The sequence below is a fragment of the Paroedura picta genome, chromosome 8 (genome assembly GCF_049243985.1).
Source record: "Paroedura picta isolate Pp20150507F chromosome 8, Ppicta_v3.0, whole genome shotgun sequence".
NCBI lineage: Eukaryota > Metazoa > Chordata > Lepidosauria > Squamata > Gekkonidae > Paroedura > Paroedura picta.
In genome coordinates, this window is record NC_135376.1 from 50,041,074 (window position 1) to 50,055,152 (window position 14,079).

Here is a 14,079-nt window from a genome sequence, read left to right on the forward strand (position 1 = left end):
AGAGTTTTTAAAAATATAATGTAATTGGTGATAACAAATAGTATAGGAAATTTTACAAAATCGTTGTTGTTGTTAGGTGTGAAGTCGTGTCCGACCCATCGCGACCCCATGGACAAAGATCCTTCAGGCCTTCCTGTCTTCTACCATTCCCCGGAGTCCATTTAAATTTGCACCAACTACTTCAGTGACTCCATCCAGCCACCTCATTCTCTGTTGTCCCCTTCTTCTTTTGCCCTCAATTGCTCCCAGCATTAGGCTCTTCTCCAGGGAGTCCTTCCTTCTCATGAGGTGGCCAAAGTATTTGAGTTTCATCTTCAGGATCTGGCCTTCTAAGGACTAGTCAGGGCTGATCTCCTCTAGGACTGACCGGTTTGTTCGCCTTGCAGTCCAAGGGACTCGCAAGAGTCTTCTCCAGCACCAGAGTTCAAAACCCTCAATTTTTTGACACTTGACCTTCCTTATGGTCCAACTTCCACAGCCCTATATTGCAACTGGGAAGACCATAGCCTTGACTAGACACACTTTTGTTGGCAGGGTGATGTCTCTGCTTTTTAGGATGCTGTCTAGATTTGCCATAGCATAAATAGAGTATTTTTTAACCTGAACTGGAACTTTTTAACTTGAAGCTATATGAGGCGCTTGCAAATGTACTTCCAAACTTTTCTGTTTGGAATATTTGGACAAATGTTTAAATATTGTCCTCTTCAGTTAATTCGGGTTTTTTTAATAGCCTTCCCATTTATGTTAAATCTGTGTTTACAATACACAAGTAATCTCATAATTTCACTGGAGTAAATTTTGCCTACTAATTACAATAGTTAATACTGAGGCCAATGTTGTATTCTGTGGATCCAGTGATTGACTGGATGAAGACAGTCATTGTGAGTCAGAAGTCCCATGGAAGGATTCCCATATTCTTCTCACTTTGTTATAATTTTGTCACATGTTTTAGAAATATACCAAATAAAAATTCATTGAACGAGTGCTTCCTATCTTAAGCGTATTTCAGTACAACACTTGAACATGCCAAATTCTGCTGGCATTACACTGCACTGTTAAAAATTAGACTTCGAAGTTCATCATGAAAATAGTCTTCTCTGTGCTATGTCAAACTTTTTACACTGCTGTGCTAAATAGAAACGTAATAGTAATAGCTGTCATCTTTTCTAAGATGTCTGTTAATGTGTATTAATTAGAAATAGAACAATAGAGTTGGAAAAGACCTCCTGGGTCATCTAGTCCAGCCCCCTGCACTATGCAGGACACTCACATCCCTATCGCTCATCCACTGTAACCTGCCACCCCCTTGAACCTTCATAGAATCAGCCTCTCTATCAGATGGCTATCCAGCCCCTGTTTAAAAATTTCCAAAGATGTAGAGCCGACCACCTCCCAAGGAAGCCTGTTCCACTGAAAAAACTGATCCAACTGTCAGGAACTTCTTCCGGATGTTGAGACAGAATTTCTTTCAAATTAATTTCATCCCATTGCTTCAGGTCCATCCCTCTGGAGCAAGAGAGAACAACTCTGCTCCATCCTGTATATGGCAGCCTTTTAAATAATTAAAGATGGTTATCAGATCATGGTAGTAAAATCGTAGTGCCTGATTCTGCTTGAAGGTATGCTCAGTGATCCAATAATTTTTTTAGGCTTTTCGGGAAGACCTGGAATCTCTTATACATGAACAAATGAAGAAAGGCAATAACCCAACTGGACTGCTTGCATTACAACAAATTGCTGACTACATTATGGCGAGTTCTTTTGCAGGGTTTTCTTCATCTCCCTTAAGTAAGTCAAACATTGTATGCAATTAGCGTTTCTTTTTCATAGCTAAAGTTGCAAACAGCTTCTTTACAGAGAACTTGTATTTGTTCAGTTGGAGATCACGCAAGGGAAGAAGCAGCTTATGAGTTATATCAAGCCCATTCTGTTTTAAGTTTTGGAGTGGTTATTTCATTAAAATCCTGTAACTCACACTTTTGCTTCTTTCAATTTCTAGTCCCCAGGATCCTGAACATATATGTAATAGATCTAATGTTCTATTCAGTATGAATTATCCCCATGTATTTATTAAGGTCAGGGGCACCTTGGCCCTAAAGCCACTGACCAAAATCCTGGTAGCTTTATGGCTTGTGGGCTGCTTCTCTAGCCTGAATAAGGGGCAACCTTCATAGCTACCACTGTGGTGAAACAGCAGCCCTTGTAGCTGCCATTGTGATGCACCAACAGCCTTTGCCCTCTATGAAGTGAAGTGAACAAGCAGCTACAGCTGTGAATGAACTGGTTACCCTGGCCCCATGTTGGGAAGGTAAGCCACCATGAGCAAATTGGTTGTATAGGTCCTATGCAGGACAGGTGACCAGTGGCAGCTCACGTGCATGGGGCCAGGGCACCCAGCTCACTCACTCACCGCAGCAGCAACTTCCTTCACAGGGCTGGGCAACTGGCTTACTGTGAGGGGCAGCAAGAAAGACATCTTTTGCTCTTTTTTCAACCCTCAGTTGGGGGGGGGGGGTTTGGGGGTTGCAGTGCCTTTTCTAGGACAAGTTTTCCTTCCCAGTCTGCCTGTAATTAAAACAATGGTTGTTTTACTTTTATTCTTTTGTATTTATGCCTCTTTATTGCATTTGAATTATTTGTGAATAAAGGTAACAGGAAAATGTTAAATTAGCCAAAAAAGTGGATTTGTGAAATAATTTGTAGTTTCAGAGTACACATGTAAATAGTGTTTCAAGGCACTTGCCTGCATCATCTACTTGGTTCTGCCTATCTTCCTTGAAAGTCAGAAAGTGGGGGTAGGAATTGGACATGGTAGATCATCTGTTTTGCAGGGCGAAGGCCTCAGATTCAGTCCCTGGGATCTTCAGTTAAAGATGGATAAGGTAGTTGATGGTATGAAAGACCTGCTCTGGAGAGCAGCTGCCAGAGTAGCCAATTTTGACATTGTTATATTCAGTTTAAGGCAGCTTTAGGTGTTCATGTGTTTGTTATATCTAAGCAATGGTAGGGAAGGTATTTGAAATCATTATCATATTAGTAATGTTTAGATTAATTTTAAATTGAGATCTGCATTTTTTGACAAGAAAGCTGTTGTCTTGTTCATTTATTTGTTTAACTACTTTAGGCCTTGGAATGGTTACACCCATCAATGACTTATCTGGGATAGACACCACTGCATTTGTGAAGGGTGAAAAACTTACTCGTTGTAAATTAGCCAGCTTGTATAGGCTGACTGATTTATTTGGATGGGCACACTTGGCTAATTCATATATCACAGTAAGTATCCAAAGTTTATCATTCTTTTGTACTGGGTTCCAAGGCACATTTATATTTCCAGCCCTGTACCTAACATAACTTTTCCTAGAATTAAGCATACTTTTGGCTAGTATATCAGTAAACTTTTCCTATTTTGCTCACAGGTAAGAGTAAGCAAAGAACATGATCACATTCTTATCATTCCAAAAGGCCTGTCATTTTCTGAAGCTTCTGCCTCCAATTTGGTATGTACTTTTTAGAAACATATAATTTTGTAGGCTTGTTAGTTCACATTTTTGCTTTATTTGGCCCAGAATACAATTTTGAGTGTGGAAGAAATGTCCCAAATCTTTTGTTTTGTAGAGTAGTCTAGTAAAACAGTAGTTGCATTATTTCCAGACTCCAGAGCACTTTCAGAGCACTCTGATGATCTTTGAGCTGTATATATTAACTTGGCTACTCTTAAAACTACAGATAAAATGAGAGCAAGCCAGACATACTTAAAAATTATTTATGTGGTTACTGTTTCTGCTCCTCTTCAGGAGATTCTTCTTCTGGGGGCCTTCTTTTTATTTAAATCTTGTCAGACACTTTTTTAAAAATCTTGGAACAAATTCAAATCACTTAGAAGTAGCCCATCAAGCTTCTCAAATCTGTCAGGTATTGTTTGACAACTTTTACTCAAGGCTTACAATGTGATTTATTTGTTTTATTTAAGACATTTCAGTGTTTCCTTTCTACCTAGACAGTCCCAAGGTGGCAGAAATTAAAACATTAAAAATTAAAATAAACACACACAATAACAATTAAGGAGTGCCAATAAGAGTTAGTTGGGGAATACCAAATCAAACAAAATAGTCTTCACATGTTGGTGAAAGACAATAATGAAGGAAGATAGACACTTCCACTGACACCCTGTGAGATAGATGAGGCTGAGAAAACCCTGTGAGATTGATGAGGCTGAGAACCATGATGTTGGCTGTGTGTGAAGTAGGGAATCAAACCCAGTTCTCCACATTAGAGGCCACCACTCTTAACCAGTACGCAAAGTTGGCTCTCCAGGATAGGCTTTCTCAGTGTGACTTGAAAAAAGTTGACTCCCTGACCCACATGTTATTTGTTGGAATGTCATTATTACAGTTTTTACCATAAACTATGGTTTGCTCCTATTTTTACTCAATTACCTCCTACTGTACTAAAAGACAATAAAGTCCACTATCAATAGACCCCATGGAGAGGGAGTTCCAACATTTCAGCACCATGACCAAGAAGACCCTTTTTTGGGTTACCACCTCAAGCTTTAGATCAGAAGGGCACTTGAAGTAAGCCCTCCAATAATGAACAAAGTAGATGGGTAGGTTCTTATGTCTGTAGGCACTCATATTTTGCTGGCCCCAAGCCATGTAAGATTTTAAAGATCAATATGAGCACCTAGACTGTGTTCACAAGCAACTTAAGGGGTATAGGTGGAAAAAAACGAGGGCGATGTGATCCTTACAACCCACATTATTCTGTATCAACTGTAGCTTCCGGTCAGTCTTCAAGGGCAGCTCCATGGAGAGTAAATTGCAGTAATCTAATCTAGAAGTATGTGCCACAGTTGCAAAATATTTCCTGCCCAGCAAGGGCCATAGATATCTTACAAGCTAAAGCTGGTAAAAGGCACCCCTGGCTGCCCCTGTTTAACTAACGGGAAGACAAGATTTCAGCAGCATTCCAAGCTATACTCCTTTAGGAGTGTAGAAACATGGCAATTCTTGAGTCAAACCTCCCCACCACCAGCAGTATTATCTCTGTTTTGTTGAGATTAAGTTTCAATTTTTTATTCCTTATTTGAGCTGGATTGTTTTTCCAGGTAAAAGTAAATATCATAGGAGATGTAGTTGACCAGGGAAGCACCAACCTAAGCATTGACAGTACAGGATTCAGTCCTCATGCAGCCATCTACTCCATGCGTCCTGATGTTCGATGTGTGATCCATGTACACACTCCAGCAACAGCAGCTGTAAGTGTAATTATAACAAGAGTATCCTTCCCAAGATTGTGTATGTTCAACCATGAATTGACATATATTCAGCCATGTAACTTTAAACTAGTCTAACACAAAATAATCTAATTTTGATTTTATGCTACGTGTGGTCATTTAACAAGAAGTTGCTCAGACAGTGTCTATGTCCTTGATCTAAAATGCACTATTTAATATATTCCTCTTTGCAGAGTTTCCAAAGTATTCATTGTAAACCTCCAGAAAATGCATTTACTTAAAAAAACCATATTCTCAGTTCTTTTAGTTTGAAACCCATGCCTCTTGTGCTGTATTTGTTTCAGTCTTTCCGTATGGTAGAGAGTCATCCAAAGATTCTCAAAATCTTTGACTGGGTTCTATTCCACTACTTAGGGATTGTTGCTGTACTAGATTGGAAAAGCTATTAATAAAATTGACAGAGCCAGTACTTTAACACTTGTTTGATATCTTAAATAATTTTGGCCAATTTCCTCTATCCTCTAAATGTTATTTCTTTGAAACAGGTTTCTTCTATGAAGTGTGGCATCCTTCCTATTTCTCAAGAGGCCCTGATCCTAGGCGATGTTGCCTATTACAATTACCAAGGCTCTCTGGATGAACAGGAAGAGAGAATTCAACTCCAGAAAGTTCTTGGTCCAAGCTGTAAGGTATGCTGCTCGCATCAATATTTTTGTGTAAATTTAAAAAAAAATCCTAGTTTTTGCAATTTATTGTTAGTGTCTCATTGTTAGGTGCTGGTCTTGAGAAACCATGGAGTGGTAGCACTAGGAGAGACATTAGAGGAAGCCTTCCACTACATCTACAATGTACAGATAGCTTGTGAAACACAGGTAAGAGAAATCTGTATGAAGCACTATATAAATGTGAATTGGATGTTTAATATTAGACGCCATTATTTAACAGTAGTTTATGAGTTAGAAGCAAGTTTTGTATTACTGCTGCTATTTAGAATTTACAGGACAGTAGTGTGGTACCTCCCATAGCACTAGACCTGTGACTCAGAATTTCCCCACTATTTAGTTTATATTGCAGCATACAAAATAGGGATCGTTTTTGTGTGTAATGTATTAAGATGTATTAATGTAATGTATTAATTTTGTGTTAATGTATTAAGATGAAAATAAAGATGACAATTTCCAGAAAATTAGGAAAGCTGCCTCTCAGGTTTTGACTAATGCTGAACAGTTTACTGAGTAATTTATGTTACAGGTGCATGCCTTAGCTGGATCAGGTGGCGTAGACAATCTCCTTGTCCTAGACTTGCAGAAGTATAAACCTTTCACGCATCATGTGGCAGCAGCTGGGGGAGGAGGAGTTAATATGGCTTCTCAGGTCAAATGGAAAGTTGGAGAACAAGAGTTTGAAGCACTGATGAGGATGCTGGACAATCTGGTGAGTGCCCAAGCCTAAGCTGCAGGTTCTGTGAACTTCTTTCCTCTACCTGCTTGTGCCATAAAGAAATGTTGAGATGTTTTTTTCTGTCAACCTGAAGTAGATTTTAGTCAACATTTAGTATATGTTGGTTGCTGTCAATTGCTGGTGTAAGAGCTATGGCATTCGTCAGATCACTTCCTTAGAAGCTCATAAAAGAGGCAGCTCATCTTCCATCTTCTCATGTAGCCCCACATTGGGACTGGGATTGCACAAGTCAGCTGAGGAACATTTTCTTTCTAGCTCAGCTCTTTTCAGAGCCAACACGTGCCTCGGATTCCTACCCAACATGTCACATGCTCTGTCAGCAAGCACCCCCTTTCCTCTTTCTTTTTCATTACCATGAGGGTAGGAAGCTTTCTAGTCCTCTATATCAGTGGTCCTCAACCCCCGGTCTGAGGACCGGTACCAGTCCATGGATCTGTCGGTACCGGGCCATGGCTCTTCCTCGTCCTCAATGGCTGCTGCTTTGGGGGCTGCCCTGCCACTCTGCCGCTGGCTTACCTTTGGTACTCTCCAGCAGCCGCCCTGGCTGGGGCTCCCCCTCAGCGTGGCACTGCGCAGCTGCTGCTGGCAGTGCCCCCCAGCTGGCGGCGGGAAGTCAGGGGTGTTGGCGGGAAAGCAAGTGGAGCAGGGGCTCAGGCGGCAGCAGTGATGTCCTTCGGCAAAAGACTACCCCCCCCCCCGAGCCTCAGTAAAATTGTCAAGCGTTGCCCAGTCCCCAGTGATAAAAAGGTTGGAAACCACTGCTCTATATTGTCATCATTACTGTCAATGAAAGAAAGCTCCATTGAGCACTCTTGGGGGAGTCTATTTCATGGTAGACAAACCCCATCCAGAGACTTTCCCTGTTTGTTGTGCTTCTGGGTCTCTTGTCATGGCATCCAAAGCACTGTTTGAAAAATGTTCAAAATGTGAAACAAAAATGACACACAGCAATAAGCATGAACTCTGCCTCCTGTGCTTAGGAGAAGAAAAACAATATTGGAGCTTGTTCAATTTGCCAGTGCTTTATCCTGAAGATTTGACCAGATAGGGCCTCTAGGCTGAAAGCTGCTCTGTGTGAGAAGGTTTTGTCCTCCTCAGTTCCTTCCAGGTGACTCCAAGCTTCGGCCCTACTATTTCAGGACTTCTTCCCTTGGCTCTGACTGAATCCCATTCCAGGCTCCCATCATTCCATTTGGTTCCTATAGGCCCAACTACCAGGACAGCTCCAGTCCCTTCGAACAAGGTTGCTCTAGCCACACTGGAGGTAGAATCTCTAGGCTTCTGCATTCTTCTTTTCCAGGACTTCTCCTGGAAAAGTCTTGGACAATTTCCAAAGGCTTGGTACCAGATTTGTTTGGATAGTTGAGTTTTGTTCACAGTTCAGGAAGGTTACAGGTTAGAATTGTTATCCCAATCCCCTTACCTCACAGGTTTGACTGAGGTGGATAACCTCTACCCAGAATTACTTTCTTCTATGATCAAATTCCCTGGATCAGTTGTGTGGCTCACCTATTTTCACATTTCAATCTATAGGAAGTATTTACAGTTTAGACAAAGCTGTGAGGTGTTCCAGTTTATGTCCTTCCCATTCAGCCTTGCTTCTACACCAAGAGTGTCCACCTAGTGTATAGCTATAGTGGTGGCTCATTTGCATGCACAGAGTTGCTCTGTATTTCTGTAGCTAGATGATTAGCTTATTGTGGCCCCCAATTGTGACCTTCTGAATGACCATGTTCACTATGCCATTTCTACTTGTAGCAAGGTAGTTCTAATGGTGAATTGGGGACAGTCTCACCTCGAACCAACTACACCTCTCAGCAACTACAATTTATTGGTGCTTCTGTACTCCTTTTCTATTTCTTTTTATTTGATAGACTCTGCTTTTCATAAATCCTTGCAACCTTCTTTTTGCAGGCTTTTCTACCTCTTTTCCTTGGCCTGTGTTGTAAGATTGTTCTAGAGCTTCTTGTCTGTTTATCAATGATAGTGGGTACTTGGTGCTATTGCTTGCTATCTTCCCCATATACTGTATAACTTCTTCAAGGAGTCAAAGTCTCATCCAATAAAATCTCCTTTTTGTTTGCCATGTAGCAGCACGGATTAAGGTAGTGATAAGTATAGTTTAGCCATATGTGATTTTAGGTTGATGTTCTTGTCTGAAAATAGTCCATGATTCAAAATTAAGTTTATATGAGTAATCTTCAGTTGTTGCAAACAGCACAAGTTATCGTATAAACTAAACAAATTTTTCCCTGCTCTTACACAGGGTTACAGAACTGGCTATGCTTATCGGCAGCCTCTAGTCCGGGAGAAACCCAGACACAAGAGTGATGTTGAGATTCCTGCCACCGTGACTGCCTTTTCCTTTGAGGATGATTCAGTCCCCATTTCCCCTCTCAAATTCTTAGCACAGAAACAGCAGCGGGAGAAAACAAGATGGTTGAACTCCCCAAATTCATATCTGAAAGTGGATGTTCCTGAAGAATCCCGAAATGGAGAAACCAGTCCCCGAACTAAAACCACAGTAAGTAGCTTCTACAGATGGGTATGCAAAGTCCTAAGAAAAGGAAGGAACAGGGGTATTCTAAAATTATGTTTGCTCCATGAAGTCCTTTGCCCTTGTCTGGTTAGAGCTAGCCAGAGAAATGTTCCTTCACAAGTACCTTTCCATATCCCATGACTAGGGACTTTTGGTCTATGCTTGAATGGATGAAAACTGGGGCAAGGGAGATTGCCCCCCACCCCCTGCCAATTGCTATGAAAGACTTGGCATCCCAAGGCGATACCCTCCAAGCTGTCTTCATAGATTCTGCCGAGGAACAGTGGAGTGCAATTCTTCTGGATCCTTGGCTGTCTTTAAGGTGCACATGGTGCCCCTTCAGGTCATTTAGAGAAAGTTACATAGTGAGGACATTATATTCTGGTGGTTCTACTCCTGCCTTGTGGAAAGTGGTGTTGTGGGTAGAGAGATAATAGCTGGAAAATTGGGGAGGGTGGCTTTTTTCCTGAGGCCTTCTTTTAGTTTTTCTGATGGGAAAATAGGGTGGAGAACTTCCTATGAATAGCATATGACGATATTTATACTTTTAAATTCCATAAATATGGAATTTTATATGCCAATTAAAAAGGATGCATCTTATATTGTTAATTCACTAGAATTAGCAGTAGCACTAACATGGATATACTATCGGTCATTGGTGATGTAGTCAGAGCTTTAGAAGTCAGCCTGTTGTGGATAGAGTGGTGCTTTCCTTCAAAGGATAGTGCTTTTTGACCACCAGGTCTTCTGAAGGGCCATTAGAGAGCTGATTGGCTATGCAGGGCTTTAAAAAATTATATTGCTTTGGCAGTTGTTCACATCACAGCACAAGAATCTTCAATGACTGATGATAAGCTACACGTATGCAAGGAAATATTTTATAACATTATGTTCATTTGAAAATGATTCTGTTGAGCAGAGCTTCTGTCTGAAATGTTGAGGGCTACTAGTAAGGTAAAGGTATCCCCTGTGCAAGCACTGGGTCACGTCTGACCCTTGGGTTGACGCCCTCTACCGTTTTCATGGCAGACTCAATACGGGGTGGTTTGCCAGTGCCTTCCCCAGTCATTACCATTTACCCCCCAGCAAACTGGGTACTCATTTTACCGACCTCAGGAGGATGGAATGCTGAGTCAACCTTGAGCTGGCTGCTGGGATTGAACTCCCAGCCTCATGGGCAGAGCTTTCAGACTGCATGTCTGCTGTCAGACTACCACTCTGCGCCACAAGAGGCTCTTTGGGCTACTAGTAGAGTTATGCATAACCTCACCCCCCCTAACATTTTGGTGTTAGATCCACACCACCAGCACCTGTTTTGTGGTTGGTTACACCTCTAGTGGATGCCATTTTGGGGTTACACCCCCCCACACTGTGCTAGAATTCCAAAGGAACCTTCAGGCTCAAAATGCTTGGGGGATCCCTGGTTGAAAGCCTCTGTCACTAGGTGAAAACATTCTAGTTTGCCCAGGCCTTCAGATGGTTGCTCTTTTTTTCCTGCTCTTCCCCATCCTTTCTTTTAGAATTGTCTTATGGTTTTGTTGTGAGATTCTTAACTCCTTAACCTCTGTATTTCTGTATTTTGTTTCTCTCAGACTGATTATACATGGGCTGGGAAAGGTGGGTTGGTCCCTGCATGCCAGCGGCGCTAATCCCCACTTACCCATGACCCCTTCCCAGCCCTGGCCCACGTTAGGGACTCTGGTGGCCTGTGGCAAGGGAACACAGATTCTTATGCATTCCCTGTCTTGTCGCGATGGCCAGCAGAGGTCTGGTCGGGGCACACCCTTGCATAGAGGAAGAGCAGGGCCTTTGAGGCCTGGCTCCTCCCCCACACTTACGGTATCTCTGCAGGGGCACAAAATGCCCCATTCAGCTTGATGGTGCTGCAGAGCAGAATGGCATTTCTACACCTCCATGATGATAGAATAGCGGCACAATGTTATCCTGCGGTGGGACTCACATGCTACCCTGCCAGCCCTGCTGCCACCGCCACCCCAGACTTTCCCACCTCGGAGTTGTGCATGTGCATGCACAACTCTGGGGTGGACTGTGTGCGCTGGGGGATTATTTCCCCCATGTGTACACGGGACTCGGCAGGGTATGGTGCTCCACTGCTAGGAATTTGCGATGGTCCCCATCATGCTCACCGTTGTGCATAATCGGTCTCGGTATGAAATAGCTTGTTTATTTGCTAGTTCTGCTCTCTTAGAAATTTCCAGGATCTCGCTGCTTATGTACTTTATTTGATAATATTCTTGGGCTCCAATATACTACATTCCTGTTTTATTGATGTTGATTTGGATATGGCTTGATTATATAATTTGTGGGACATACAAATGTTGATGCCTACTAGGCCACAATTTCAGAAGAGCAAGTTTACTTAGGAAACAGAGTAGGATTAAGTGTGAACTGCACCCTGTGGCAATAAGCCTGGCTTTCCGGTAAAATGTATGTGTAATTCTAGATAAGATTCTAATCTTCATTCCTAAAATGTAAAAAGAGAAATAATTCTTATATATCAGTCTGTTCCCAATACAAATAGCATTCCTTCCTGTGCTAAAACTGCTTCTTCCGATGATGAAGCCCCCAGCATTGTGAAGTCCCAAGCCACTGCCTATATTCCCTCAAAACTTCTCCCCTTTCCAGAAATATGTTGCCGTGGCACAAACTTATCTACTTCAGACATATCTGTCTGTTGCTGTGCAGTTATTTTTTGTGTGTTTTTCTAACATTGTGTGACCACAGCATAGTTAATCAGTTTCAATCCCAGTCAAAGTCTCCTGTTTACAGGTTGAGTGTGCACCCTCTTGTGCATTGGGGCGCTTTAATTTTGAAAGGCAGGGGGGTCTCATACCCCCATGCCTTCCTGCCAGGCTTCCCTACGTAGCAAGACTTTCCTTCCCCCATTACTGTAGCTTAAAACAGGTTAGCATGCACCATGTGGCTCAAGAGGTGGGAGTAAAGATGGGGAGATAGACATACTATGATTTGTGTCCTGTTTATGCAGGTTAGTTGTCAAATAGTTTTCCAGTTCATAACCCGAACTTCAAAATAACAGCTCCACCTTGTGGTGATTCAACAATTCATATCAACTTTTAATTTGTATCTATGTTAAAGGTACAGTTCAGAATACCTACCATTGAAATACAGATTCATTATTAGGGTAGTGAATTAAGAACATTGTTGATTTTTTTTAAAAGCCTTCAGTGTAATATTTTGAAACAGACATACTACCAATGTTTAGTAAATACTTCAAGAAAACTTCAGATACCTTAGTAAAAATACCTAAAATTGATTTGAGAGGAATTTTGCATCAAATTAATATTCTTTGGATATTTATGTGCTGAGATAGTAAGCTTACCTAAGTACTATCTGCATAACTAAATATGAACCTTATTGCCTAGAAAGTTTCTGTTCCCTTCTTCAACCATTCTTTTTCTCCTAAACACAATTGCCTTTTTTCCTGTAGCAGTTAAATGACATGTTATTTTTTTCCTTTCTCAAGTGGATAAAAGCTGAAGTTTCATCTAAGGTTAGCGGAGGAACCCCAATAAAAATAGAAGATCCAAACCAGTTTGTTCCTATGAATACAAATCCAAGTGATGTGCTGGAAAAGAGGAATAAGGTAAGACAGTTTCATGGAGATGTACCTGCTTTTTTTCCCCTAATAGGTCAGTGATTAATTTGTCAGAGAAGTTTGTACATTTTTTGAAAGCTTGCTTAGTTCTACTTAAAATATAATGCACGGTTTCTTGAGTTTAGCCTGAAATTGGTAGGCTGAAAGCAATATTGCTTAAGAATTCTCTGTTAGTTTTGAATAATGCTATTTGTTTTAAATTCTCCTGATACAATTCTTATTCTCGTTACAAAACAAGTCTTTAAGATAGGGTTTTTTTCCCCCTGGACTGTTTTTAGCATGATGCCATTTTGCAGGGCTCTTTCCTTCGTTTTTAGTTTTGTTTGCCTGTTCAGTTCCCATTGATCCAGGCAATGAGGCAACAAAGGCAATGAGGAAGAATGACAAGAGCTTCTTTGTAAGGCTAGCCACAGACTGCTGACTGCTTTTCCTCCCCAGTGCATTCTTTAATTCTCATGCCAGTTCTGACCCCACCCTTGGATTGTTCTGCCAGATACACAGTGTTTCATCCAGAAGTTCTGGGAAATTCTTAGTTTTTTTTTGTATCTGTTAGTGATCAAAAAGCCTACACCACTATTCTTGGAGTGTCAACTGGATTCAGAAGAGCTGGCTTCCTTCCTAGGAAAGGATCTACATAGCACTGTCACTGTTGCCCAGGCAATATTGTCAATTCTAGACATGCAGTTTTTTCAGACATTTACAGTCTCAAGGTGGGAATTTGTCTTTCAGACGCAGCTTTGAGATTCCACTAGATGTGCGTGCTGTATAGCTTGTAGCCAGGGAAGCCAGCTACAATAGAAGAAAGGGGAATAGTGTAATTACAGAGGATATATCTGAACCCTAGAAGCTCTGTGTTGGCAACAGAGGCAGCAGAATTGCACTTCAGAAAAGAGGATAAGAACGGTTGGTTTATAGCAGTTCCTGGAATTAAGGCTAAAGATGCAATGAGCTGGAAGAAGGGCTAATGGCTGTGCAGAGACACTAGGGCTAAAGAGAAGTACCAGGCTTGGCAGATGCATGCTGCTTTGTTTACCTAAATGGTCTCAATATTATACCAAATTTACTAGGATATCTTTACCCACAAAGTGTGCTGAAAGTAAGACTGATAGCACTGCTTCCAAACAGGTAATTTTCTGAGTAACTCTCATTGCTGCTGCAAATGCAGAGGTGTTCATGGTGGCAATGGAGCATTCATTTCCTTTT

At 41.5% G+C, this 14,079-nt stretch overlaps 1 protein-coding gene across 8 annotated transcripts in view; it reads left to right on the forward strand.

Annotated features, from left to right (window-relative positions):
• Positions 1–14,079, forward strand: part of ADD3 (adducin 3) — a 119,614-nt gene that overhangs the window by 98,296 nt on the left and 7,239 nt on the right. For all 8 annotated transcript variants that reach the window (XM_077349671.1, XM_077349676.1, XM_077349675.1 and 5 more), the window contains 9 exons: positions 1,650–1,788; positions 3,125–3,276; positions 3,420–3,500; positions 5,111–5,260; positions 5,785–5,928; positions 6,013–6,111; positions 6,491–6,673; positions 8,967–9,224; positions 12,745–12,864. In XM_077349671.1, the coding sequence (XP_077205786.1) occupies positions 1,650–1,788; positions 3,125–3,276; positions 3,420–3,500; positions 5,111–5,260; positions 5,785–5,928; positions 6,013–6,111; positions 6,491–6,673; positions 8,967–9,224; positions 12,745–12,864 (1,326 nt within the window). The remainder of the gene's footprint in view (positions 1–1,649; positions 1,789–3,124; positions 3,277–3,419; positions 3,501–5,110; positions 5,261–5,784; positions 5,929–6,012; positions 6,112–6,490; positions 6,674–8,966; positions 9,225–12,744; positions 12,865–14,079) is intronic.